This window comes from Nelumbo nucifera, chromosome 3, assembly GCF_055504915.1.
Source record: "Nelumbo nucifera cultivar China Antique chromosome 3, China Antique-T2T, whole genome shotgun sequence".
In the NCBI taxonomy this organism is placed as follows: Eukaryota; Viridiplantae; Streptophyta; class Magnoliopsida; order Proteales; family Nelumbonaceae; genus Nelumbo; species Nelumbo nucifera.
This window is the reverse complement of record NC_142651.1, coordinates 95,486,714-95,514,462: the sequence shown is the minus strand read 5'-3', so window position 1 is coordinate 95,514,462 and position 27,749 is coordinate 95,486,714. Positions and strand designations below refer to the sequence as shown.

General features: G+C 36.9%; 2 protein-coding genes across 6 annotated transcripts; both read left to right on the top strand.

Annotated features, from left to right (window-relative positions):
* Nucleotides 1–8,445, top strand: LOC104589738 (shaggy-related protein kinase eta). The gene is made up of 12 exons (XM_010248160.3): nt 1–507; nt 1,774–1,866; nt 2,192–2,251; nt 2,341–2,613; nt 2,703–2,777; nt 2,932–2,988; nt 3,587–3,727; nt 3,850–3,900; nt 4,252–4,347; nt 5,601–5,684; nt 6,346–6,447; nt 7,810–8,445. The coding sequence occupies exons 1-12, from the start codon at nt 418–420 to the stop codon at nt 7,903–7,905; spliced, it is 1,218 nt and encodes a 405-aa protein (XP_010246462.1). The 5' UTR covers nt 1–417; the 3' UTR covers nt 7,906–8,445.
* Nucleotides 8,322–27,749, top strand: LOC104589737 (protein CLAVATA3 INSENSITIVE RECEPTOR KINASE 4). Of its 5 annotated transcripts, none has more exons than XM_010248156.3 (11): nt 16,788–17,988; nt 18,103–18,235; nt 18,394–18,465; nt 19,429–19,572; nt 19,700–19,771; nt 19,856–19,915; nt 23,270–23,343; nt 23,425–23,571; nt 23,665–24,015; nt 25,608–25,999; nt 27,196–27,749. In XM_010248156.3, exons 1-11 carry the CDS (start codon nt 17,886–17,888, stop codon nt 27,511–27,513), a joined length of 1,866 nt encoding a protein of 621 aa, XP_010246458.1. In that variant the 5' UTR covers nt 16,788–17,885; the 3' UTR covers nt 27,514–27,749. The 5 variants fall into 5 exon arrangements, with proteins under 5 accessions (XP_088757145.1, XP_010246458.1, XP_088757144.1 ...); XM_010248157.3 differs by having other exon boundaries at nt 16,800–17,988; nt 23,677–24,015; XM_088901019.1 differs by lacking the exons at nt 16,788–17,988; nt 18,103–18,235 and adding an exon at nt 8,322–8,428.

Sequence of the window (27,749 nt, the reverse complement as noted above, 5' to 3'; positions counted from 1 at the left end):
GCCTCGTCAATAATGCCCCCCTTGTTGCCAAGAACGATTTGGACACCAATCCAACGGCCGGAACCCGCGTATTAGTCGGCATCCAATGGGAAATCCGTCACCATGTGAGTCAAGCAGCCTTTGTCGGAAGATTACTTCCGGGAAGGGTATTTTGGTCAAGTTGAACAGTAAAGTTCGCCGATGGGAGCTGCCGTCGCCATGCTCAAGGTCAACATAGTAATTTTGTCAAACGATCAGGATATTCAGTAGAAATGAAATATTATCTATCAATTTTTGTTTATTTTATCGCAATATTTCGCGGGGAGAGAGAGAGAGAGAGAGAGGGAGAGGGAGAGGGAGAGGGAGAGGGAGAGGGAGAGGGAGAGAGAATCAAAGGCTAGGAGAAAGAAAGGAGAGAGAAGTAGAGCTGTATTCCACATGGCCTCGTTGCCGCTGGGGCCTCATCCACCGCCAGAGAATGAGGCAGTGAAAATTGCGCCTCGTCGGTCGGAGATGGGAGACGATAAGGTATTCCCGCATATTTCATGTCGTCCAGCATGATTTGTATATTTCTGCAATTTCACTTTTTGTTTTCGCGTTTTTTCTGATTTGGCTATTTTTTTTAGTTTTTTTTTACATTTTTTTGTGGTGATTGAAAACCGAAAAGTTCTGCATTTGTACGATGATTTTTTCCCCTCTGGTGATCTAGCTATTTTGGTTTCCTCAGATTTGTGATATGACCTTATAACTTTTGTTCATCTTCTTGTTCTGAAATAGGATTGATGTTACCGGAAATAATATTCAGAGAAAAAGTTTCCGTGATATTTTATAAAGGGATTTATTTTCCATTGATTGCTGGCAATTTTTTTCTTGATTATGGCTTTTGATCTAAGATGTATTTGCTTTTAATAATTTGCGCTCCTTCTTTTGTTTTGGCCCCATCGTATTTCGTGATGATCGGAGCGAAGCTGAGGAGAACCTGCTGAAACTTCCATTCGTTTTTTTCGTTTATTTATTTATGTCTTCTTTAAGTTTGACGGAAATTTGGCTATCAGGCTGATGCTTATCTTTGGTGTCATTTTCCGTGGTGTTGAGTTTTGGATTGCTTTCTTTTTCTAGGGTTTATTAGATTTTAGATTCCGGGCCTTCGCCCGATCTACTGTGCCAAACATTTTCTTCGAATTTTTGCTAATGGATGTTACGCTTGATTGGAGAATCTAGTTATATTCGCTTTGATATTACTTGGGTACTTTTCTAGATCTTCCATTCTTTCCTGGGTTTTGGTTTGGATTAAGCCTTTAGGTTCCCTGATACTTTTCTTTCGATATTCAGAGTCATTGTTTTTCGCGATATTCCTTTTTCCCTTTTCTTTTATTGGTTTATTCTTCAATGTGCACTGGTTTTGTTTCATGAGGTTGGTGGTTTGATTCTCTCCTCATTGGTGCTTCGACCATTTCCTGTTTGATTTTCAAGCTTTAGGCATTCGATTCTTACTTGCAAGCGACTACCTTTCCACTTTTCTTCTCTTTGACGGATCATCTAAGATATTTGTTTTTAAGTTCATCTTACCTAATATTTATCTGTGTACCCTGGTTTGTTAGTGTTAACATCACCATGAGCTTGATGGCTAGTCATTACTTTTTATGATTGAAATTGTTAACTTAGTATGACAAAATCATTCTACCTTTGGTGGATTTTACACTTGTTTCTTACTTTCTTTATATTCTTTACACTGCACATCATATTTGCACGAGGGTCTCTTATTTGGATCTTTTCGGTTCGTATGTATCTCAGGAAATGTCAGCTCCTGTTGTAGAGGGGAATGATCCAGTCACTGGTCACATCATTTCTACCACCATTGGAGGCAAAAATGGTGAAGCCAAACGGGTTAGTGCTTAATGTTTCAGACATTCTTTTTCGCTCTGTTAACTTGCTGTTCTGTTCTTTATGTTTCATATCAAGTTGTCAACTAGTCCTTGTTTAAGATCTAAATGTTCTCAAGAATTAGTCTATGGAGAAAGATTCTAGATAGCAATATGATATAATCAATCTTCCTGAGGTATACAACCTTAAATAATTCTTGGATGCACTCAGTTGCTAAACTCTTTTTACAACTTAAATAGGTGCTGTGTATTTCAGTCCTCATTGGTTCCTTTCCCATCCTTTTCCCCCACGTTTTGAAAGCTGAGGTGTTTATTGTCTTTCCTTGCAGACCATCAGTTATATGGCAGAACGTGTTGTGGGGACTGGGTCATTTGGAATTGTGTTTCAGGTACTGATTTTAGGTTTGCAGGAGATTTAGCTTCCTGTATTTTTTTATCTCTGATCTTACACTTGTTTTCTACTCTGTTATTTTTGCAGGCAAAATGCTTGGAGACTGGAGAAACAGTCGCCATAAAGAAGGTCCTGCAGGACAGGCGGTATAAAAACCGTGAGCTGCAGTTAATGCGCTCGATGGAGCATCCAAATGTGATTTGTCTGAAACACTGTTTCTTTTCTACCACGAGTAAGAATGAGCTTTTTCTCAACTTGGTCATGGAATATGTCCCTGAGACTGTTTATCGGGTTCTGAAGCACTATAGCAATGTGGGCCAGAGGATGCCATTGATCTATGTGAAACTCTATATGTACCAAGTAAGTGATATGATTTTGTCATGTAAGTCTTCTTTATCCCTTGCCCTTACCTTTCTTTCTATTAAATGGGTTTATGGGGTTCTTATCAGATTTTTAGGGGGCTGGCATATATTCACACTGTTCATGGAGTTTGCCATAGGGATGTAAAGCCACAAAATCTTTTGGTATGTTCTTTTTCGAATGTCTTGTAAGTTGGGTTGCTATAGCTGTTTATCCTTACTTATCATGAATACTTGCATTGTTTTGTTCCTGGATATTTTCATCCACCCTTTGCTTTGCAATACATGCATTCTAATCCAATAAAAACTCATTCTACAGGTTGATCCTCTTACACATCAGGTCAAACTTTGTGATTTTGGAAGCGCAAAGGTTCTGGTATGTACAGTCCCCTTTTAATCAATTTTTGCTATTTTTTGATAAATAACTTAAATTTTATTAAAAAACACTTGAGGTAACATCTTTACAAGCATCCCTTAGAGAGACACAAGATGCTACCTCTCAATCAAAAAAAAGAAATTGCCCAGAATAAAAACGATCTATTCACCCTTGCTTAGCCAAAGCATCTGCCATCCCATTTGCTGATCTCCTCTCTCATTGTATCCTCAAATCAATTTTCGCTATTTTGTTCATTCATTTAAATTCCATGAGAAGGATTGATAAAGTTAAGTTTCTTTGATCTTTGTCCACCTGATAGGTTCCTAGTAAACTGTATTCCATGAGAAATGTGCACTGATACATTGGTAGATCTTAATAATTTTCCTTAAGTAGGTTACTCCTATTGTGGTTGGGGTGTGAAGTGAACTCTTTCCATTCAGAACACATATAATGGTTATCAAATTCTGTTTTTTCATCTTTTAATGAAATTAATTTCATTGATGATGACCCTTTCTGCCCACAAATTTTGCTTCTTAGATGATATTGGTCAAATTATTCTCTGCTGTGTTTTAGCATTAATAAAGAGTTAACTTGTCAGGTCAAGGGTGAAGCAAACATATCATACATATGCTCTCGCTACTACAGGGCTCCTGAGCTCATATTTGGTGCGACTGAATACACAACATCCATTGACATCTGGTCAGCTGGTTGCGTTCTTGCTGAGCTCCTTCTGGGACAGGTAGGCATTTTTCTACACACCTTAGATGATAAATCCTGCATTTTCAGATAGTGTTCAAATGGAAGTTTTAGCATGGTTCCTTTAATCTTGCGCTGATTCTCTGGATTTCTAAATTGTTGTAGCCATTGTTTCCTGGAGATGGTGCAGTGGACCAACTTGTGGAGATCATTAGGGTAAGCTTCGTTTTCCCTTAGAAATCAGTGGTATGCCTTGAATCTGGGGTTTAATGTATCGTGGCTATACAATGGCCTCGTGATTCATATTGGTTAAGATCATATGGTCACATTTTCTGATGTTGTCTAGATGAAGAGTGGAACACTTGCTCGATCATATATATCAAGCTTATTCCCTTAGATGTGGTTTGAATCCTAGTATCTTACATACACTGTCCATGCATCTAAATTTTGCATTGTGAGGTGGATCTGTATGGGTGGTTGAGACCCAAGGCCTGAATTTTCCAAGATGTTAATGGGAGTTGTGGAGTTTTACTGGTGATGTGATCACATATGAATGATTTTTTGCAGGTCCTTGGTACTCCAACTCGAGAAGAAATCCGTTGCATGAATCCAAACTACACCGAGTTTAGGTTTCCTCAGATAAAAGCTCATCCATGGCATAAGGTTTGAATATATGTATTTTGTTTTGATACCTATGTTTCTTGGAATTCTGTTCACTCAGATTGTAGTAACTAAAATGTCATTGATTTTTGACTAAATAAAAGAAATTCTGAAGAAGCTGTCATTGGTATTCAGTGATGTATATTTTTCCAGAAAAAAACTTTATTAAACCAGGATGTTTTTTTTTAGGTTGAAAGTTTGACATATTTCCCCCTGCCTTGGCCTGTAGTACGCGTGCACATAATTATATTATTTTGCTTATCTGGAAGTGGTTGTGCATATTTTTTGGAAGCCTTAAGTGGTTGTACATTGTGGAGTTTTGAGCTTTTCTACAAATTGGAAACCATGGAAATTTTTTTTGAAATCATAAGGTTTGTGAAGTTGGTTTTTTTTTTTTTTTTTGTGAAAATGATAAAACTAAGTTTAATATCTACATTCCTTTTGTAATCATAATTGTTATATAAGTAGTGTGTGGTCATGTGGATATGTTTCAACAAATATTTCATTTGTTCTTTTGTATATGTTACATGTCCAAATTCTAGGACATTTTATGGGACTGATTGAGTGGGGGGGGGGGGGGAAGATAAAATAAATGGATTAGATTTTTCACAGGGTGCTCTTGATGTAAGGCCAAGTATCTACTTTATATATTAAAGATACATACTAATGTGCCATAAATGTTGAATTTTCTCTGTTCTGAAGTTTAATTTTCTGAGGGCCTTGGCACAACAGTTGGGTTGCTCCATTGCAAGCTGGCTGACCAGGGGTTCACTCTTGGAAACAGCCTCTCTGTGTATATGCAGGGGTAAGGCTGCGTAATCTGTCCCTCTGCAGACCCTGCATTGGTAGGAGCCTTGTTCACTGGACTGACCTTTGACGTTTAATTTTCTATAATCTGGAGGCCCAATTTTCTGTAGTAAAGAACATAACAATTTATTGAAGTATGGACCTATGGTGGTTGGTACACTGACAATGCTTCTCAGCTTCACCAATTAACACACTCCTATGGCTATGAAAATCCTGTTTCTGTTTGACTACCAGACACCAGTTTGGTTATTCTCTGCAATCTGGTATTTCAGTTATCCAAGAATACCTGTCCTAGGTCATGCATAAAATTAAATGGTTATTCTTTATGAATAACATTTTTGGTTGATTAATTACAAAACCATGCTACTATTATATTGGTTGCAAGTTTTATTTTTTCTTTGTTGCCTATTCAAATCAGTTGGTCTTACAATTAAATTTTCTTGGTTTAGGTTTTCCACAAGCGAATGCCTCCAGAAGCAATAGATCTTGCTTCAAGGCTTCTTCAATATTCGCCAAGCCTTCGTTGTACTGCGGTAAGCGTATATGTGCAGACATGTTCTTATTGCTTGTACTTATAAAAAAATCTTATTGTTTGTATGTATATGATCATATAATGGATATTATATATTTATATTATGTGCAATATCATATATATGTATTTTCTAATTCTTAGTAACTTGTGGACATTACTTGTATGCTAACCTAATACCTGTCATCTCTATCTTAAAAGATTTTCTTTTTGTCCTTTTAAAGTGCAACAGCATAATAAAAATAAGTGTAGGTTACGTTGGTTTTAAAAGATAATTATTATCATTCCTGAACCTTGATAGGGAAGAATAAGAACATATCAATTAGAAAATGCAAATAGACTAAATTTGTTTAGTGTCCTTGTTTACATAGGCTTTTTGCAACTTTTATCATTTGTTGATCTATCTACTCATTTTCTTATGCTGCTTATTTTGTGTTGAAGTTTGTTTATATAAAAAAATATAGCAAGAATGTGATTTTATCTTTGTTATATGGAAAATGTTGAACTTAACATTTTGTGCTGTTTCTTTTCTTTTAAAGGGTGAGGCTGCACCTCGCACCTCCCGTTGAGATGCTTGTAACAGTCTTTATTTTGTTGATAATGAATTCTTAATGAAATTTTATTTATCAAAAAAAAATGCTGAACTTATCATTTTGTCACTGCAGCTAGAAGCATGTGCACATTCTTTCTTTGATGAACTTCGGGAACCCAATGCCCGCCTTCCAAATGGCCGTCCTTTTCCTCCCCTCTTCAACTTCAAACAGGAGGTATGCTTCTGAGTCCGTGTTTCTGGGATTGATCATCCAACATATTGTCTAGGCAGCCCAGGAATCTTTTCCTAACCAATGATTTGTGGGAGGGAAGTTCTGGCCAAAACGCCCTTGCCAACTGGGCTCCTCAATAAAGTTTTGGAGCTTAAACAACTAAATTACTGAAGTGTATGGTACTTGGAATTTGACATAACTAATTTAGATGAGCAGATATTTAGTTGAGTTGTTTGTATTGACACCATGCTGAGTGGCTGGACCTTAGAGAATGCCTAGGTAAAATGCCTAACTGTGACATCCAAAGATGTTTCTTTTTTTTTTCATGCACCAGAAATTATTTTACTTAAAAAAGAATTTATTTTTCTTGGGTCATTAAAATTTATGGAGACATGAAATATGTACATTATGAACAATTAAATTGAGCTGGCAATGAGAAAGCAATACTGTAATTTCTTGTGTTGCCATTAGCATGTTTTTTTGATAATGTGGATCTGGCCACTAATGTGTTGGTATCAAATATGGATATGAAGTTAATAGTTAAGTTATTGATTTCCATAAAACTGATTTAATTTGGCAACTCTTATTGTGAAAGTAAAATTTAATAGATTATCAGTTTTAGTCGAATCAATTCCTTTTCTATTAACAGTTTAAGTTCACTCATTTATTTGTTTCATGGTACCAGAGAAGAGAAAGGACAGTGTTAAGTAGAATTTTCTAAAGATTACTGATAAGATTGTATAAACAATATGACATGTATTGATTGATCAGTAGTCCAGCTGCAGCCTCCAGGTCTCCCTAGGGTGTCATGTTAATGTGATGGTTAAGACCATGGTTTTTAAAAACGAACCGGTGACCGAACCAGTCAGGGGTCTGGTTACCAGTTTGAACGGTCTGACTGTTTGACCCGAATGGCTGGCCCATTCTGACAAAAAAATTTTAAAAATTGCAAAACGGTCAAAACTGTTCGAACGGTTAACTGGCCGGTTCAGCGGTTTGCTGACCAAAATCAATGATTTTGAGGGAAAAAGCGGTTTTGGAGGAAAACGGAATCAGTTCCCAGTTTTTCCGGTTCGACCGCCCGGTCCGGTCCGGTTTTGAAAACAGTGGTTAAGACTGCACTACTTCAGGTTGCCTGTAGCAGGTTGTATATTTCACGGTTAATTCCATATATGCCTACTATTTTCTAAAGGAAATTTGGATTGTATTTGCCTTTTACAAGCTTCTGTGAACTAGGTAGTACCTAACATATATAATGGATGACCAGCTTGGGTGTTGTATTTTATTAGTGCATTTCTTTCCTCTTTCTAGTGCATGTTCGTTGGATGTATTCTGACTAATTTGTCTTCTCTCCTGTGATCGCAGTTATCTGGAGCCTCACCAGAGCTCATTAACAAACTTGTACCCGAACACGTTAGGAGGCAATTTGGTACGAATTTCTTGCATCCTGCAGGCACGTAAACGAGGAAAGCCAAATAGAATTGATTTCTGCAACCAGATGGATGTAAAAGCGAAGAGTTACCATTGTGGTTTAATCACTTGCGTTACCATGCCCAAAAGCTGGGGTCTCTAGTTCAGCGAAGTTATATACTGACAGGGGTTGCTGGAGAGATTGGCCTTCTAAGATTTGTTTTTTTCTGCTCTTCCCCCTCTTGTACCTCATGTCCTTTTTTTTTTTTTTTCTTTTTCTTCTAGCCACATTGTTTCTTGTTTTTTGTATATTTATCTGATCATAAAGGTAGGCTGGGTTGGACTGATGAGGAAGCTGCAAGGTAGATAAATATATGATGATGCGAAGGATTGGTGTAGCTAGAAGGGAAGAGGGAAGACGACAAATGCCAGGAGCTCTGTGGGGTTGGGCGGGGGGGGGGGAGGGGGGTTGCTGTAAGGGTAAGGGTTTGGTTGTTGGGTATGTCTACTTACATGGTATTGTTTCTACTTGTTTGTAGCGGCATGTGGTCGCGGACTTGAATGGCAAAAGGAGGTTAGTGTTCTTTCTAATCTTATGTGCTTATTTTTGAAGTTCTTTTAATCTTTAAAATAGTGCGGCTATGCCCTATGCACAGTGAGTATGTATGTTTTCGGGATCGGGATGTATCAGAATTGGAAAATCCTTGAGTGACTTGTGTCCACTGCCTCTCATTTTATAATTTACTGGTGAATGACCCCGTACTAAGTACGGGGAAATTAATTATATATATATAGTATTAAATTCGTAATTAAATTATATGAATATCATAATAAATAATGTTAATCAATATAATTTTGATAAATTTTGTCAATAAATATTATTGGTAAGTACTGTTAATTATTAGAATATTTTTTAAACACCGGAAATAAAAATTACAAACACGTGTCCTTGTATTACTGTTAATAGATACCAATAATAAATATTATTTATAAGGTAAAGTTTTAAAATATAAACTGTTATATTAAAGACTGTTAATTAATATTGCTAACATTTAAAGAATGTATTACACGTGGGATGCATGGAGTGTTGGATTTGACTTTTGCTATTTAATCATTTTTTAATTAGTCATATTTAATTATTTAATCAATTTTATCAATTTTTTTTTTAATTTTTAAACATTTATTAATTGTCCAATTATTTTCTTATTCAATTAGTCATATTAATTGCTTGATCAATTTTTTATTTGAATAAATTAAATTATTTGATATTTTTCTTGTTAATTTAATTCTTAATTAGTAAATTACTTAATCATTTTATTATTTAACTATCAATTCTATAGTGAATAATCAATTATATTTGTTTAATCATATTATAGTACTTTTCTCAATTTGTTAATTATTTAATAATGTTTTTGTTTAAGTAAATGTTTATTGAATAATTTTGTATTTCTCTTATCAATTTGTTACATATGTAAATGAATTAATTAATTTAGTTAAATTAATTGAATTAAGGTAATTATTGATTTACTTTGAAAGCAACGTTTACTTTTTTTTTTCCTAAAAGTAACATGTGCTTACCCATGAATGAATTGAATTACTATTTATTGAAAATGTGGGTAGTTGAATTTGAATTCTTTTTCCTATAAAAATGGGAAAGTGGGCTTTTGAATTGAAATTTTATTTGTAAAAATGGGATGACATGTGGGAGGGGGCTTTGGTATGAAAGTCTTCCTTTAATATATATACTAGTGAATAACCCCGTACTAAGTACAGGGAATCATTAATGTTAAGTTTACATTATGGAATCAATATTGTTAAATTTATATTTATTAATATTTTAAATAATTATTAAAATTTCAAGAAATATTTATTTCAAAAAATAGCTTTTCAATAATTATTAGAATATGAATGGTTTTTTTTTTGTTATGATACATAGAGGGTTAATGATTAACTGAGATTAATAGAATGTATGCAGAAGTGGTTGTGGATAACCACTTCTGCATTTTTTTAGGAATGGATTGAAAATGGTGGTAGTGGGTTGTGGGTTTTAGCAAAAATTTTTCATAAATTGCCACGTGTCTAGTCTTATAGAAAATGTTATCCATCATGTTGTCCTTAAACTCTTCCCTATTGCACATTGTGATGCATTAGACTTTGATCGTTAGACAGTGTATGCCCTTAGCTTCAATTAGTTTGATGTACTATTACATTTATTGTAAATGAATAAAAGTACATAATTGTTTCATCTTATAATTGGTTTGTTTTTGTGTAATTACTCTTAAATTGAACACTTGTGAGACTCGTGTTAGTTTATAATGTTCTCAACCGTTGGATAGACTTGCGGAAGTTTATCTTGTCAAGGTTGACACTGATGTGTTATCAAAAACGTTGGGGTAGCTTGTCTCAGCTACCAGGGTTGGACCCAAAGAACATGTACTGTGTATTTGTTTGAAACACTAAACCTAGACCAATTTTTATTTATGCCCTGGACCTTGGAAACTAGTGGGTAAAATTGAAAAGTTGCACATAACTTCTAGACTCGATTATGATACTATAATGGGTATCAGATTGGGTTATCTTTGATATGTCAATCAGTGAGATCCTTTGGGAGTTAAAACCTAGGTATGTTGGGGCAGTTTGAGAATTCACTCGAGTGGGTGATCATAGTGACATGATCAACCCCTTTGTTGGACAAAGTAAATGATTAGGGCTGCACTCTTTCTGATGGAAACCAAAACTGTCGACAGTCGCTTTCAAACTTGTGTGATTTGTTTTGCAAAATATACCGAGGACCCATCTGAGTAGAGAGTGCAACACTACACCTTGCAGCCAGGGGAGAGGTCATTCCCTGTTGGGTAGATCATTATGGACTGAGAGGTTGAGTGTAAGAGACCATTTAGGGATGTTTACTTGATGAATTATATCTTATTTAAGTCCATTGTCCTTAGGCCTTCATAGGATGACTGGACTCAATGATCATTTAATGTAAATATTGGGCCCATTAAGAGCCTATATTGATGGACTCAGGGGTTCACTGTACTTGACAGAATTCGGCCAAGCCTTTTCACAGAGGCTGGGCTGAACCCATATGTGCTTATGTAGGGTTATTATTGGGGTCACATGCCATACAAAGTGAACCAAATGGGCCAGCAACTACCTAGGGATGTGATCCACTTGCTTAATGGGCCTAAAATCCATGATTAATTGGATTAATCAAGTGGTTACATTACAACTTAAGCAGTTATGTGACTTGAGCGAATATGGGTTTGGATAAGGGTCTAGATCAACCATTAGGATAAGAGGATACGTCTTATCCGCTTTAAGAGTCCAAATCCAAATAAAGGTTTGGATTAGAAACCTCTTAATTCGATTAGGAGTGGTGATCCTTAAAGCTAAGAAAAGAAGAGAACGAAATCTGCTCCAGATTAATCTGCTCTCAGATCCCTCTCTCTGCTCTTGCCGCCCTAGAAACCTTAGTTCGTTTTTCACCTTGTGGTTGATCTTGATCAGTCTTGATTTCTGATTTTTTGCAAGAAAACATCAGAACAATTTCGTGCTCACTTCCCTTGTTCGATCCAAGGTGTTGGATTACGATTTTACTGAAAATTGTGTTGCTGAACCGACATTAATTCAAGCTGCGCCATCTTCAATGGATGCTGGTTTTGAAACTCTCTTTAGGCGTGAACTGTCACTTTGAGAGTTACATTTGTGGAATTCGTATCAGGTATATTTCTTCTTTTATTTGGTTTCAAATCTAGTCTAGTTTCGATTCCTGGAAGGGTAAAAAAAAATTTTGAAATTTTGCCCAGCCATCTAACATGGTTTGACTATCCATATGATGGATTCCCCTTCCTTTAGATGAGGTTTATCAGCCTTTCATGCTGACATTCTTTTGTTGAGAAAGACCATCTCATTCCTTTCCTCCCAAACTACATGGTACAACAACTCTTAAGACATCGCAGAGAGGCTCAGTGACTTTGTATTATATCATTGAATCAGGGTATGTTTACTTTGTTTGTATTATAACACCGTTCCAATGGGAAGGGCTTGGTCTTGATCTTGCTTGAAAACTGGAGCCTTTCAAGATTCAAGTTATTCTGACCAATTCCTATGAGATTGAATTCTAAAATGTTAAAATCTTACATAGTTTTTACTTAGTCATTTCTGTATTCATAATTCATTCTATATATGGTTTCCATTTTATGCTTAATGTTTTGTAAATTTTATGAAAGAAATTTGCATGTGTTTCTCCCCTCATATTCCCTATTTGACCAGTTATTTTAGACCTGCCAAACCATCTCAACTTTCGAAAATTACATGTCACCTTCTACCCTACTTGCTTCCAAGCATCCAAGAATTTAAAACTAGATACAGAAAAAGTCATTATTCATAGGCTCAAGAAATGACATTAGATTACAAGTTGCCTTTGGAAGATAAAGTTCCTGCTAATAACTATGTTCACAAAGGTCAGAAGCAGCCTTAGTTGCTTTTATGCTACACTAAGATATATTGATTCAATTAATATGAACTTATGAAGCATTATAGCTTATTTGCTCCATTTTGGCATCCATTGAATTTATTTTATTTATTTTTGATGAATAATCCATTGGATTTAATTTGTTCATGGATTGTAATTGCCCATAGAAAGGTTTAATTCAAGCCATTGATTTAGTGGCATTGGGGAATGAACCCAATTGTTTAAATAGAAGAGATGAAAATCTCTTGTTATGACAATTTTCACCCTGTCTCATGATATTAGATATAAGATAATAAGGCTTTTATGTCTCACTTAATATGTTTTAACACAATGTTTTCTTGTTAGAGAAAAAATTGGCTAAAAATAGAAAAAACACAAAAAATTGCAAATAAATACAGAAAAATATTGAAAAAATACAAAAAAAAAATAGAAAAATAAAACAGAAAAAATTCAAAGCCCACCGCCGACCGTCGCTGCTCCTTGTTGATGCTGATTACAAGAAGATTTGCTGTAGATGAAGCCCTTTTGTGAGGAATGAAGGTTGTAGTCGCCGGTCGTAGTAAATGAAGCCCTTCTGTGAGGAAGGAAGGTTGTAATCGCCGGTTGCGTTGCCGATCGCCATAGATGAAGCCCTTTTGAGGAAGGAAATCCATCGTAGTCGTGATTCACCATTGGTTGTGGTTACCGCAGGTTGTCGGTCGCGCCATTGGGGTATGAGGTCTAAGAGGAAGGAAGGCTGGAAGGGTTAGAATGAACTCGCAAGGCCGGAATTGGGGGATATGAATGTCATTTTTTGTTTTTTTTAATCCAACTAAAATAAATTTCACAACCCGCGAACTACTACCCGGGTCGAACTGTTTAGCGATTCAACTTCCAGGGTCAACAGTTTTTTACCTTTTCAATGGTTATATAGGAAATAGCAGTTTATAGTATAGCTGGAACCGAGGGCTGAATAGTTACCAGTTTTTTCCGGTCCGACCGTTCGGTCCGATCTGATTTTGAAAACCATGCTATAAGATAATCTTACAAATTACAGGTGGCCCCTCAACTTTTTTAAAGGGTTGTTAATGAGGTCCGACCAAACAACTTCTAAGTAGCTGCAAAAGCGCAGCTCCTTACATGACCAAAGAGTTGTTAAATCTTTTTTTTTAAAGGGTTGTTAAATCTCCCCAAAGAATTTATTCGACCAAAGAGTTGAATGATCGATTTGGTCCTCCCTCTTAAATTGGTTCCTCCAAAGCGCAGCTCCATACTCTATTATTTGCCTTTGATGGCAAGGTGATTGTATAAAATAAAGGGCAACTTTCTTAAGTTATCCCTATGGTTTAACTAATTGATTAATTCTATCCCTACATTTGACTATTGTCTTAAGGTATTCCTATTGTTTTTTATAATTGATTAGCTCTACCCTTATTGTTAGCATCCGTGAATATTCTGTTAAAAGCCATACACATGTGACACCACGTAATGTATACATTTTTTTAAAACCCAATTTTACACTTTGTCCCTCTCCCTCTCCCTTCTTTTTCTTCTCCTCTTTCATTGTCTTCTTCCTTTCAACAACAACAAACCCAATGGTGGTGATAACCCCCTTCACCGATGTGGTTTCGGTTGCTGTCGACCAAAGTAGTGATCGATAACCTCAACTCCAACTCATGCACAACAACATTGGTGGCCAATACCTCCACCTTATGTTTGTCAAAGTCGATGTATTTGAGCATACAAGAAAAACATAATCATGATTCCTCGGGTCTACGATTCAAGTTGGGTTGGATGAAGCTATTGGTACTTCGGGGTAGTATTAATTAGAGGTTTGGGTGGTCGCAAGGTGCTATCGTGTTAGGAAGACCAAAATTACGGCGGAGGGGATGATTAAGTTACGATGGTGGTGGGTGGTCTTAGATTCTGGTTTGGTGACAGATTCAATGGAGTTGTAGAGGTGTGGCGGAGGGGATGGTTAAGTTATGATGGCGGTGGGTGGTCCTAGATTTTGGTTTGGTGACAGATTCAATGGAATTGTAGAGGTAAGGAAGATAGGGGGAAGTGGTGAAGGGGACTAGGGGAGAGGGAGAGAGGGGGCGGGGGAGGGGGGGGGGATCAGAGGAGAGGGAGATCGAAAGACTTAAGTGGCATTTGATAGTGTGTAAATATTGGTCCTGTCCACGGTAAGATATGGTGTTCTATTATGTGTGGACGGTCCTCGTCCATAAAATAGCGTGAACAAGGATAGGCCACACCCCAATTTATTGTCTATAGTATTTTCTCGTGGATGGTCCACATTATGGTGTGGACAGTTTGTGGGAAGGTTTCAGTGTAATGCACATGTGTTACATTAGTCCAATTACTCTCATTTTATTTAATTTTTTAATAAATTTTAAATTTGTATTTTTTAACATTAATTAAAGCACAAGTCCGACGATTCTCCTTCTCAACTCTTTTTTCATTATTTAAATATTAATTTTTTAATATTTTATTAATGAAATAATATTTAAAATATTAATTTTTTATTTTTAATATTTAAAATAATGTTTTTTAATTACTTAAAAAATGCAGTTGTTGTCTACATATTGATGCATTTTTTTTTCAATTTATTTACCATATAAAATGCAAAAATTAGGCATTTATGATCGACTATGTAGGTCTTCCATAAAATGTATATGAGATATATGGAATCAAAAAGTGTGGTGTGGGCCAATCTACACCACACCTATAGAATGCCACTGTGGGTGTGGATTGATCTGGTCCACACAATCTATCAATAGTTTAGAATAGTTGTGGACCGTGGTGTGGTGTGGAACCTACCAATTTCTCATCCACACTACAGAACATCCTCTTAAACTACTGCCGCTAAGAGAAGAAAAGAAAATCAAGGGATGAGGAAAGTGTTTGAATGGCCAAAAAAAAAAAACAAAAAGTATGATGTGAAATCTGATTTCTTCTCTTTTGTTAGCCTACATGAGTTTCATTTTCATCCTTTAAAGATGTGGATATCAACAAAGGAAGACAAAACCATTGCTTCTCTTTTGTTAGCCTACATGAATTTTGTTTTCATCTTTTAAAGATGTGAATATCAATAGAGGAAAAAAAGGGATTTTTTTCGTGTTTCTCTTCTTATCTCTCGGGAACCTTTCAACTCTAGAAACTGAAAAACAAACTATTCTACAAAATCACAAAAACAATGACTAAGGTGAATATGGTTTTTTGTGGAATCGTTAATCAACCACCGCCTTTCCTCCATTCGCTCCTCCTCTACCCCAACCTCACCTCCTTTTACCTCCTTTTCCCAACTTATTTCCTTCTCTTATCTCCCTATCTCCCTTTTTGGACATCTCAATGGGATCATTGCTGCTCCACTGGAGTTATCATAGTGACGGCGTAGTTATCATAGTAGTGACAACGGTTGTGTACAATGGATGTAGTAATGGCAGTGGCAGTGAATTTTTTTCAATAGATGGCTTTATTTTGAAATTTGAAAAATAATAGAGGATAAATTTAACATTTTATTTTTTTGTGTTATGATTTAATGATGATGACACATTAAAAACACAATTTAAAAACAGTAGAGGTATAGTTAGTCGATTTCCTAAGCTTTAGGAGTAATTTAAGAAATTTGTCCTAAAATAAAGGGAAAATTCCCGAACTTGGTCCTCGAGTGACAATTTGGCCCCCGAACTTAAAATGTGACAATCTACCGTTAACTAGTCCGTTAATCAGCCATTAATTGATATTTGAAAAGTCAAAAATACCCTTTGAATGCCATCTAATTTTCTTTATCAACCATTCTTTATCAACCGTTCAAACGTTGACAAAAAAACTGAACAATCCCAAATCCTAGCTTTTTCTATTAAAAAAGTTGGTGATTGTTTAGAAGAATTTAGAATTTAGGACTGTTTATTTTATTAATGTTTGGATGGTTGGTAAAAAGAATTAGATGGCATCTGAAGGGCATTTTTAACTTTTGAAATGTCACTTGACAGCTGATTAACGGATTGGTTAACGACAAGTGTTGGATTGTCACATTTTGAAAGTTCAGATATTAGATTGTCACATTGTAAAAATTTGAGTATTAGATTATCGCATTTTAAAGTTCAGGAACCAAATTATTTCTCAAGCCAAAGTACTGATCCTGAATTTTCCGTAAGATAAAATATTAATACCCACAAAGCACCAAACACAAGAAAGCTATGGTCTGATGGTTTCTGTGGCATGAAAAGTTAAAGCGGAATTCATCTAGCACATTCACGGCACTCTAAATATACAAGTCTACACGCACAATGCATAAAGGCGAAGGCTTCTCTCTCGTATTGTTTACGACGTGGCTTTGTGAAGCCCAGAGCAGGATGCAGTTTATAACCGGGGCTATTAATAAATTATAAGGCAGAATTCTACTCGGCAACATGAATCCGTGTGCACAACATTGGACAGGTGTCAGGTGGTAGTGTTACGACTATGAGGTGAATAGTGTTGTTTGTTGATTGTTACTAGTGGATCTGAAATTGTTGGAAGTTGGAAGGAAAGCTGATGTGTCCAAACAGTAGATGCATTCCCATTTCCAGGTTCTACTTGGAGTTCTGTTTACAATTCTATTCAAGGAGAGTTCATAATATTTGGTCAATCATAATATACCACATCAGCTCCGTACACCTGACTTGGTCCTACATATTAATTTTCAGAGCTCTCTGCCTGAGTTGCCACTTGTCACTTTCTACTTGCCACGCGTACAAGTAATTAAACAAGATAATATGTTCTTTGTAATAACCCACACTAGAGAGGCAATATGATTATGATGCTGTACTCTGTGATGTAAAGAAAATGTACCAGCTGAGCGATGTATCTCGATTCTCCTTTATGCTGTTTTTGTGTTGAAATAAAAAGTAGGGAAATCAATACAAATCTCAAACCAAACGCAACCTTAATAATGGGCTCCACTGTGCGCCATTCAGAAAAGGTAATCTACACGTACACGCCTGGTCGGGTAGGTCATCTCATCTGTGCCTGTGGCCTGATCCGTTGCTCGTTGGGTACTTGGGTTGGATTCACGACCTCGGGATTCAAATTCCACAGATTATAAAATTCATGCATCTCGCGGCTCTAGAATCCAACGGATAGGAATCAGGATCGTGGATGTGGGCGCGGACAATCACATTATTAATTACGCATCAATACGTAATTAACTTGTTTAGTAACCAGAGAGACGGAGACAAAAGGTGACAACATCTGTTTATTGATTTCCGCATCTCAAAGCCATTTCCCGCTCTCGGAGCTCTTCCATCTTCAACCTTCAACTTTCTTCGTTGCTTGCAAGAATAATATATATAATTCCATTATTTTACGGCACCGGAGGAGCAGCCCGAGGCGACAGATTCGTCATCAATGGCAATGGGGTGTTTATTTGTAATTTGCAGCTGTAGTAGTAGAACCTCTAGTGCCAGTAATACCGTCGAGAACTGTCAGTCTCAGGTCAAAGCCCTAGAAGCTAGAACTAGAACGTCTACAAACCTTACAAGGACCTACCAGTCTGCAGCTTTTCTGGCGCTGTTGTTTTCTGTCTCCCATGAAACCGCGTGGGGTGCTACTTCTGTTCTTCTCCTTCATCTTGTTCCCTCCACTTCCCGTTTCCAACAGCCTTCTCTCTCCCAACGGTGTTAACTATGAAGGTAGTTGGCTTCTGAAAAAGCTTACTTTTGCCTTTACTGCTGTTCTTTTATTTTCGGGGATTTTAATATAAAGTATAAACATAACATATTTTTTTCCTTTTCTGGGTTTGCTAGTTGCTACTTTGATGTCTTTAAAAAGTAAGTTGAAAGATACTCTTCATGTCCTTGATGGATGGGATATTAATTCGGTTGATCCTTGCACGTGGAATATGGTTGGTTGTTCTCCTGAGGGTTTTGTAATTTCTCTGTAAGTTTATGTTTTCTGAAAGAGTGTAAAGAAAGTAAATATCAGTTTTTTTATCCTATATTGAGTTTATTTGAGTTGTATGTTTTGCTTTTATTTTATTTTTGAGTTTGTAATTCTGTCCTTTTTCCTTATGCTTCTTTTTGTGGTTTCTATGACAGAGAAATGGCTAGTAAGGGATTGTCAGGCTTGCTGTCTCCAAGCATTGGGAATTTGAGCCACCTGCAAACAATGTAAGTCATGCTACGTTTTGGCCCTTCTGCGGCACTCGTTGATTCAGAATTTCAGATTAGTTGTGGGCTTGCATTCATATAACAAGTACGCATCTGCATTCTTGGTCCAGTCATTGTCTGAAGTTGGAAGTGCTGTTCGCCTAACTCAAATTTTCCCTAGTTCCTACAGATGTTTCCACTGTAATTAATCCTTTCAATTCAATGGACTAAATAGTTTAAAGCTATCTGACACTTCTGGTAAGTACAAATTATATAGGGTAATATTCAGTCTCCACTGGAAAGAGAATCTAGTCTTTCAGAAGTTAAATATGGTAGTTTTACAATATAACCTAAAAACCAGAAAGATTGGGAAATCAAGTATTGTTGGACCGTATCGTAAAAACTGATGATTCGTGAACACACTCTCATTGAGTCAGTCATGAGTGCCCTATTGTATACATCAATTATTGGCTCATACAGAAATATTTGTTAGCTTTTTCTTATTTTCTTTCAACCAAGCGATAAACACGTATGGAGAACCAACCCAATTAGAGCGTGGTTATTTGATCACCACTCGGTCTCAAGAGTGAATACATATAAATATTCTAAAGAATACTTGAAATATTGATGATTGATGTTATTAAGACTTCCCTATATGTGATTCTGGAATGGAAAAATTAAAATTCAGACAAAGTTAAGAATTACGGTGCTTTGACAGAGAGGACCAATCTGAATCCTTGAAATAAAGATTTCTGTTCTCTCCAAGTGCCATGAAGTAATGAAAAGTCATTGAGGACTTACAATTTAACAATGGAAGGATAAAGTGGAATGCTGAAGCAGGATATATATAGCTGGTCTTATATGATTAGAATGCAGCTTTGTTGATATTCCAACAGAACCTGTATCAGGGGTTTTCTGTGACTATGATTTTGCGTTGCCAAAAGCTTACATAAGGAATATTGCAAAACAACCTATGGTTTGCAGGTTATTGCAGAATAATCTAATATCTGGCCCTGTTCCAGTTGAGATAGGGAAGCTTTTGGAGCTTCGTACTCTTGATGTATCAGGCAACCAGTTTATGGGTGAGATTCCAAGCTCTTTGGGCTTTCTGACTCATTTAAGTTACCTGTGAGTATGCTCTCCAATAGTAATTATCCGTTCTTTCTCATGATTGATTATGTTGCTGGTATGCTAATTATTTATTTATTTTTCTTTGTATTCTTTTAATTAATTCCTAAGATTTGCAACTTTTCAGGCGGCTTAGCAAGAACAAGTTCTCTGGACAGATTCCTAGATCTGTTGCTAATCTCACGGGCCTTTCATTCTTGTATGTATGCCATCATGCTTCAACTTTGTTTTCTTAGTAAGGATGTGTATAGACTATAGAATTCACTACAATAGAATGAAACAGGGATCTGTCATTCAATAATCTTAGCGGCCCCACTCCAATAATACTTGCAAAAGCTTACAGGTAAGATCTTTAGACAGAAAAAAAAAAAATCCTTGGGTATGAAGTTCATTATGGGGTGCCGCTTCAATGTGGCAAATGCCTTACTTGCTCTTATAAGTATCTCACTGGAAATGATGCTTATATGGGGTGCCACTTCAATGTGGCAAATGCCTTACTTGCTCCTATAAGTATCTCACTGGAAATGATGCTTATATCATATATTTATATTGTGGGTTTAAATTTATCTCATCTTTATATTGTCATATACAATACTCATGTTGTCTCTTAAGTGTATATTATCTTGCATATTTTGCATATGTTGTCTCTTTCTTCACTGTATGTATCTCTGTTTTCTTTTTTATTGCCAATTTGCTGCTAAATCTAACACCTAAATTTTTAATTTGTATTCATCTTCTATAGTTGCTAATTGCAACATGTAGATCATTATGCATTTGTCCTTTTCTTATTCTGAGTAGCTTGAAGCTATATTGATTATTTTTCTTTGTTAAACTATTCTATTGCCTTGTTGTTTGGTTTTGTAAAATGAGTATTATTTCTTAAAAATTGTGTTGTCCCATAGGTATATTAGAATGCAAATGGCCTCAATGATAATATACAATTACATGTATGTTTGTTCTTTGGTTTGCTAGTGAGTGTCTTGTGTTTATGTTAACTCCCTTGACCAAAAAGCTAGTGAATCTTGAACAAAATTCAAAAGCGTGATGGAAGCATGCTGTGGAGTGGTGGAAGTCAAGGCAAGACAGATATAGAAGTTTTGTGAGAGATTGAAGATCCTAAATGTGAGTCTGCTTGGAAGGTTCATTGCGCTGGATTTGGAAGAAAAGAAAGTGGAAGCTTGGGCGCGGATTCAAATGGGGGAGGGAAAGAGTTTTGGGAGTTGGAAAGCTGAGTGGAGGTTTGTTTTTGTTTATGTTCCATAGCAGAATTCATGTAGAGTGGGTTTTGGAGACAGAAGAGAGAAAGAGCAGGATTGTGATTTGCGATTTAAGATTAAGCTGGTGGTTTCCAGCAGCAAGGATGATTCAAAAATGGAGAAGGAAAGCGATGTGGATTGTGGTCTTGGGTGTTCCACTTTATGCATGGTGTACCTTTACTTTTAAAGTAATTGGGAATTTCTGTGATAAGTTCTTGAGTTTCGATAGAAATAGGAGATGGGAGAAAATTGATGTTGCAAGAATTTTGGTGGAGATAGAAGATATTTCAGATCTCTCAAGTTTGATGGTGCTTTGTTTCACAGGTGAAGATTAGGAGATGAGGTTTTTCGTGGAAGGAGAAGAACATGCTTTTTTTAGGGCTAGAAAAGGCTATGGTTGGAGAGAAGGTTGGGTTGTGGAAGTTGGAGGTCGAAGACGAAAGGTTTAGGGGAAGGCAAAAGGTTGGTTGGAGACAAACGGGTGGGGAAGTAATTTTGGGAGAGGAGGAATGCTCTTTAGTGGGACATGAGGAGGTTGGAGGTGAGAAAGAATCAAACTCATGGGTTACTGAGGTAAGAAGGCCAGAGGAGGTTGTTGAAGGGTTGCTTTTGGCTTTCAATGTTGATGGCCTTGGGAGTAGGGCCCACCTCTTAAAATTGAAGTTGAGGGTTAAAGATATAGACGTTTGATGAAAAAAATTGAGGATTTTCAACCAAAAAAGCTTCAAGGTTAAGTTTTCAAGGATTGGAAGGAGAAGGGTCCGCTTCAAAGATCATGGAAAGAAGACTGAGAGGTGGGTTAGAAAGTTGGTAGGTATGATAGCATAGAGAAGGAAAAGGTTCTCTTGGAGCTGGAGGCCTCTTGAAGCGGGAGGTGTAGAACAACGAAGCTCTATTAACTGGGAGTTTCTATCCGTGACAAGTGATTCAAGTCCACATAGTGGGGGTTATTCTGTGGTGGGCAAGGAGGGCGACCAATAGGTAGGTATGGCTCTAAGCTTAAATTTTTGCTCGTTTTGGGTCAAGCTTCATGGAGGAGTGATTCAGGAAGGGAGAAGGGATTCAGTGATTCAGTTTGATGCAAGGTTAGGAGGAAAGAGAAAAAGGAGGCGGACTTGGGAGAAAAAGTGGAGGAAGCTGTAGGGAGGGGGGTGGGAGTGCTAAAGAGGGAGATGGGGAGATAGGTGAGAGGGTTGAAGATGGAAGCCAAGAAGTAAGTTTTGACCCTAAAGATGTTGGTAAGGAAGAAGAGATTGGTAAAGTAAGAGGCTGTGAGGACTTATCAAGGTTTGAAGTGGTTGTTGGGAGTAGATTTAGGTTGGAAAAGGAGATTTGTAAATTCAGATGGAATCGGGGGTCAGTCGGAGGTGTTGAAGAAAACCCGAGTTGCAAATAAATCCATTTAGTGCATGTTACTAAAGTGTTCTCTAGATTGAAAGAGGGACTGGTAGGGGCTGGTCCAACAAACAAATTCAAGAGAGTTTATAAGAAAAGGGGACTGGAGTTCGAAGGTTCAATTAAGGAGATAATTGAGAAAAAAAATTTGAGACTCAAGTGTTAGATGGAGCGGTGGCCCATGTGTTAGTTGCATCTGAGAAAAAGTTACAGCTAATTGATGAGCTAGAGACTCACGAAAAGGAGGGGGAGGAGTGGAGAACTCTGATGAGTCCATTTTTAATAGATGAAAGAAAAGCGAGGATTGGTGGAGATTGAGGATTTATTTTAAGAGATGTCAGAATTCGCAGGAGTTTAGGCCTGTTCTTTTGGGGTGGCGAAGAATTTGCTAGATGGGCTTTTTGGATCTTTTGAAAGGAGCAAGGAGGAGAGTCCAAAGAAGGGCCCAGTAGTGGAAGGAAGAGAGGCATGGAATGAGGAAGGAGATGGGCAGGAAGAAATGTTTGAAGAAGAATATTAAGGTGTGGGCAAGCTGGCAAAGTGCTTCGTGCACCGTTTCATGAGTTTGGGGATCCAGAGTTTTAGGAAGAAGAATATTTTTTCAGAAAGAGATTTGGAGTGTGGGTTTTTCTTTTACTTTTTAGTTGATGTAATTGTGTTGTGTTTGGATAGTGTTTTTGGGTGTTGCCTCAACATCTGCTGATGTTTGTATTAAGTTTTTATTTTAATGAATTCTTCTTTCTACTTTTCAAAAAAAAATCTTGAACAAAATCATCTAATCTATGATTTCATCGTCTTAATGGTGATCAACAATATGGAGCAAGTAGTTTAATGTTTTACGAAATGTTAAAAAAGTTGGAAAACTGCTTTTACATTGCATCGGTTACTATAATTTAGTTCTTATAGAAATCAGCCACAATTACACATCAATTTTCTTAAATAATTTGTTGAGACTTTTTGGAAGACTTGACATTTCAAATTTCAAACTGGCTTGGGATTTTGGCTGATTTACTCAATTATTTGAAGCTATGTCTGTATTCTTTTAGTGTTGCAGGGAATAGGTTTCTTTGCTCCTCATCATTCATGGAAGCTTGTGGGACTATTCCAGAGCCAGCTAAGCGTAAGTTACAACCTAACCTGGTAAAAAAATTATACATGAATATATTGTAGATGTAACATACTCATAATGGTTTGCTTACAGAAGCTAATTCATCACAAAATTCCAGTGGTCATCATCAATGGGTGGTTGATGTTTCAATAGGTTTCAGCTGTACTTTTGTGGTCTCCGTGATCCTGATTGTTTGTTGGGCTTATTGGTTCAGATGTACTTTTCCCTTTGCATCATATGGTACTCTCTGAAAGAGAATGATTTTTTTTTTTTATATACACATAAAGGGTGAAGGTGATGGAAATGATTTTAGGCTATCTAATCAGCTTATAGTATTTATTTCAGAACAACAAGATTATGAATTTGAGATGGGTCATTTGAAAAGATTTTCCTTCCGTGAATTGCAAATTGCCACCGATAATTTTAGCCCCAAGAACATCTTAGGTCAAGGTGGATTTGGGGTAGTCTACAAAGGATGTCTCCGAAATGGAACTATTGTGGCTGTGAAAAGGTTGAAGGATCCCAATTTTACAGGGGAAGTGCAGTTTCAAACTGAAGTAGAGATGATTGGCTTGGCTTTGCACCGGAATCTCTTACGCTTGTATGGGTTTTGCATGACACCTAATGAAAGGCTGCTTGTTTATCCTTATATGCAAAATGGCAGTGTTGCTGACCGCTTGAGAGGTTTGTTTCTAATGGCTTGGTTGCCTTCTGTGGATTTGATCTTCAATGACATTTTCAAACTTAGTTGAACTTTGAATTTCTTGGGTTAAGAGAAAAGACTACTGCTTTGAGAATGGGCCATTAAGTGTCCTCACTGTTTTATGAACTGTATACAGAAGTGATTCATTTCATAAAAGCAGTTTTCTCCTAAATGGGGTCATTTCCTCATTGCTAAAAAAGGATAGAAATGAGTCATTTCTGTATTTCAAAAATTAACTCAATCCCATCTTTTCATAACTACAATCCCACTTCATATGTTGACAATGGCAGTTAAGATGCTATGAAAAACTCAGGATAAATGATTTCATCACATGTGTTATGTTGTAAAGCTCTCAAATAAGGTTTTCTTTTATAGATGGCATTATCTAATTATGGAACATGTCCAATTCTACTTGAAAATTATTTTCATTTTGGTTTTCAAAGATTGTAAATGTTGACTAATGGTGGTGTAGGCAGGGAGGGTAAGGGAACAAAGGGGTCTACCTGAAAGATCGTAGATGGCTCTGCGAGAGGAGAGAGGAGGAAGAAGATTGCAGAGAAGCTTAGGGAAGGTTGAGGTCTCGATCTGATAGAGCTTATGTAGGGGTTCTGTAAGATTGAGGTGAGGAAGGCTTTGGGCCTCCTCTATTTATAGACCTAAGTCACATAGGAAGGAAGGAAACTTTCCCCAAGTGGGAAATTTTGTTATTCTGTTAGATCTGAGACAGGCGAGCACAAGTGGGGTTTCACCACGTGTCCATGTAGAGATCTCAGGGTCTGGGTTTCCACCTGTCTCCTCAAGATCCACACAAGAGCACGAGTATAGCTACTACCCCCTTCTAGAAGCTTATTCGAATGTGCCTTGGACATTTTCTAGGAATATTTATGTGTTGGTTTGTCATCGCAAATCAAGTGTGGATAGATTGCACTGTTGCGATGTAGTGCTTAGGCAGCTAGTCGTCGCAGCACAGGGGATCACTGTGATGCCGTATCAGATCGCGGGACAAGACTGTGATAGCGAGATTCTTAAACTAAAGCTAGCCTGCTTTGTGCTGCGATGGCGATTCACTATTTCATATCGTGGGGTACTTGCGGGATTGCATTGTGAGGGATTTAGGCTTATGCTGCGATTTGGGTGCATTGTGGTCATGTGTTCGCATGTCCTCCAGTGTAATTCCTTTTACGCCTAAATCTATGTACTTACAGGTGGTCTTTAGGTTATTGATTATTCCATTAGTGAACTACATTTGTATTCTATGAATTATTTTCAAATGACTGTGGATTGATAAGGATTTTACTGGTTTTTTAAGACTTTCTCCACTTGTTGACATGGAACTATTTGAATTCTATATTTGCTTCTTTTTCACGTTATGCAATTAAACTTTCAATAACAAATTCCATAAGAACTTATTGAGTGATCATCTAAGAGTATCTTCATGGTTTGGGTCTTTACATCTACGTGTGTATATATTTGACTATATGTACAATCTACTTATGCTTCGGGCAAACTTAGTTCCTGTGCTGCACCAATTTTTTCTTGTGTCATTTCTTTCTTAGCTTATTATCATGTTCAGATCCTCCTCGTGAACAACCATCTTTGGATTGGAATAAACGGATGCAAATTGCTCTTGGGGCTGCCCGTGGACTGTTATACTTGCATGAACAATGCAATCCAAAAATTATTCACAGGGATGTGAAAGCTGCAAATATTTTACTTGATGAAAATTTTGAAGCTGTGGTTGGAGATTTTGGTCTGGCAAAACTTTTAGATCTGAGGGATTCACATGTCACAACTGCAGTACGGGGTACTGTGGGACACATTGCCCCAGAGTATCTTTCTACAGGGCAGTCCTCTGAGAAAACTGATGTGTTTGGATTTGGAATATTACTTTTGGAACTCTTAACAGGGCAGAAGGCACTGGATGCAGGAAATGGTCAGATTCAGAAGGGAATGATTCTTGACTGGGTTAGTATTTTAGAATATTTGATACTTTCTTACTTTTGTTGCCTCTAGTAATTACTTTTACAACCTCATGTTCACGTAAAAATCTTTGGTGATTCTCTAAATTCATTTATACATTGCAGAGAAAATTATATCACTATCTTTACGATCATTGTTATTATTTTCTGCCAAGTGCTATTCACAGAAGCACTGTCAATTTAGACAAACCATCTTTATCCAAATTTGAATTTTAGCTCTCTCTCTCTCTCTCTCTCTAACCATTGCATTAATCAAAAGTTTTTTCATCTATTGAGACTTGCTCTCAGCAATGAACCTTCTCCTGTTGAATGTTCAAGAGAATTTCTCGAGCATTCAAAACAAAATTGATTTTTTTCTTAATTGGGTCAAGTATGGAACTCTCCCACACGAAACTAACTATTTCTGCCACTTGGAGAGATCTTGTGGCTGATCCAGGCTGGCTGTCCATTACATAGGGAACCTACTGAATTGGCCATGTTCAATCCCACAAACTATATCAACCATATGCCCCACCTAGTATTAGTGACTGATTTTAGATGCTCAAAGTTCTAATATTAAGTACAAAACTTACCTGCAAAAAAGTAAGATTATTTTGCACACATGGGCAAGGTGTTTTGGGCTGGAATTTTTTCCATGAGTGGAGGGTAGGGAGAGGAACTTGGGGACTCCTTTCGAACCCCAAACTAGTTTACAACTGTGCATTTGGTATGCAGCGTTGTTGTTTTACAGTTCCAAATCCTTTATTGATTTTAAATTCCATATCCTTTCTCTGAAATTTTGGTTCTTTTCAAATTCTTTATAATTTCTATTCAACTTCTTCCATAAGCCATCTGACCAAGTCAGTGTAGTCCATACAAGAGTGAATGCTATCCAAATTTATAGTTTGTCTTTCAACTCCATACTGCATTACTTCCTTACATGCACGGAAACTTGTTTCATTTTGCAAGGAACATGCATTTCCTGGTTACTGTTTTGTGTTTCTTAACACCAATGTCATTATAGTTGTGGTAATATTAGGTCTTTCTCAATTTTCATACCTTCTTTTTGCTTATCCATATAGCTGTTAAATAATATAATCCATTGGAGTGGCAGTAATGTTCTTTGAGGTTAAAATAAGGTGTTATTGCTTTGTTTAATTTTTTTTAGCTGTTTGCTGATACTAATGTGCCAAAATTGTGCAGGTTAGGACCTTGCATGAGGAGAAGAGACTGGAAGTTCTGGTGGATAGGGATCTGAATGGATGCTTTGATGCAGCAGAGCTGGAAAAAGCAGTTGAAGTGGCCCTGCAGTGCACACAATCCCATCCTAACCTCCGCCCAAAGATGTCAGAAGTCCTTAAGACGCTGGAAGCGGTGATCAGACCATCAGTACATACAGAAGAACTTGAAGTTGAAATGCCCAGTGGAGGAAGGGCTTATGGTTTTTCCAAAAATTACGGTGATGCTCTTGAAGAGTCTTCATTTATCATTGAAGCAATTGAGCTATCTGGCCCCAGGTGACATACATACAATTTCCTTTTCTACACTTGAACTTGTGGGTTTGTATTTGGTAACAAAGGAAAATCTTTGAATTTACATGCACATTCGAAGCAATGTTTATGTTATTAACCTGTTGTTGACCTGTATGGTAAAACCGTTTGACCGGTCACCTGGAGGTCAAGATGGTCCGAGTCAACCCAAACCCATTAATATACAAAAAAGTTGACTTAGTTAAAAAAGTTGAACTGTTCAATCCA

Coding starts and splice junctions, on each gene's coding strand:
- LOC104589738 (XM_010248160.3), top strand. CDS start 418: ATGGCCTCGTTGCCGCTGGGGCCTCATCCACCGCCAGAGAATGAGGCA. Junction 1,867..2,191: donor AAAATGGTGAAGCCAAACGG/GTTAGTGCTTAA, acceptor CTTTCCTTGCAG/ACCATCAGTTATATGGCAGA. Junction 3,901..4,251: donor AACTTGTGGAGATCATTAGG/GTAAGCTTCGTT, acceptor GATTTTTTGCAG/GTCCTTGGTACTCCAACTCG.
- LOC104589737 (XM_010248156.3), top strand. CDS start 17,886: ATGAAACCGCGTGGGGTGCTACTTCTGTTCTTCTCCTTCATCTTGTTC. Junction 19,573..19,699: donor CTGACTCATTTAAGTTACCT/GTGAGTATGCTC, acceptor GCAACTTTTCAG/GCGGCTTAGCAAGAACAAGT. Junction 19,772..19,855: donor CTCACGGGCCTTTCATTCTT/GTATGTATGCCA, acceptor AGAATGAAACAG/GGATCTGTCATTCAATAATC.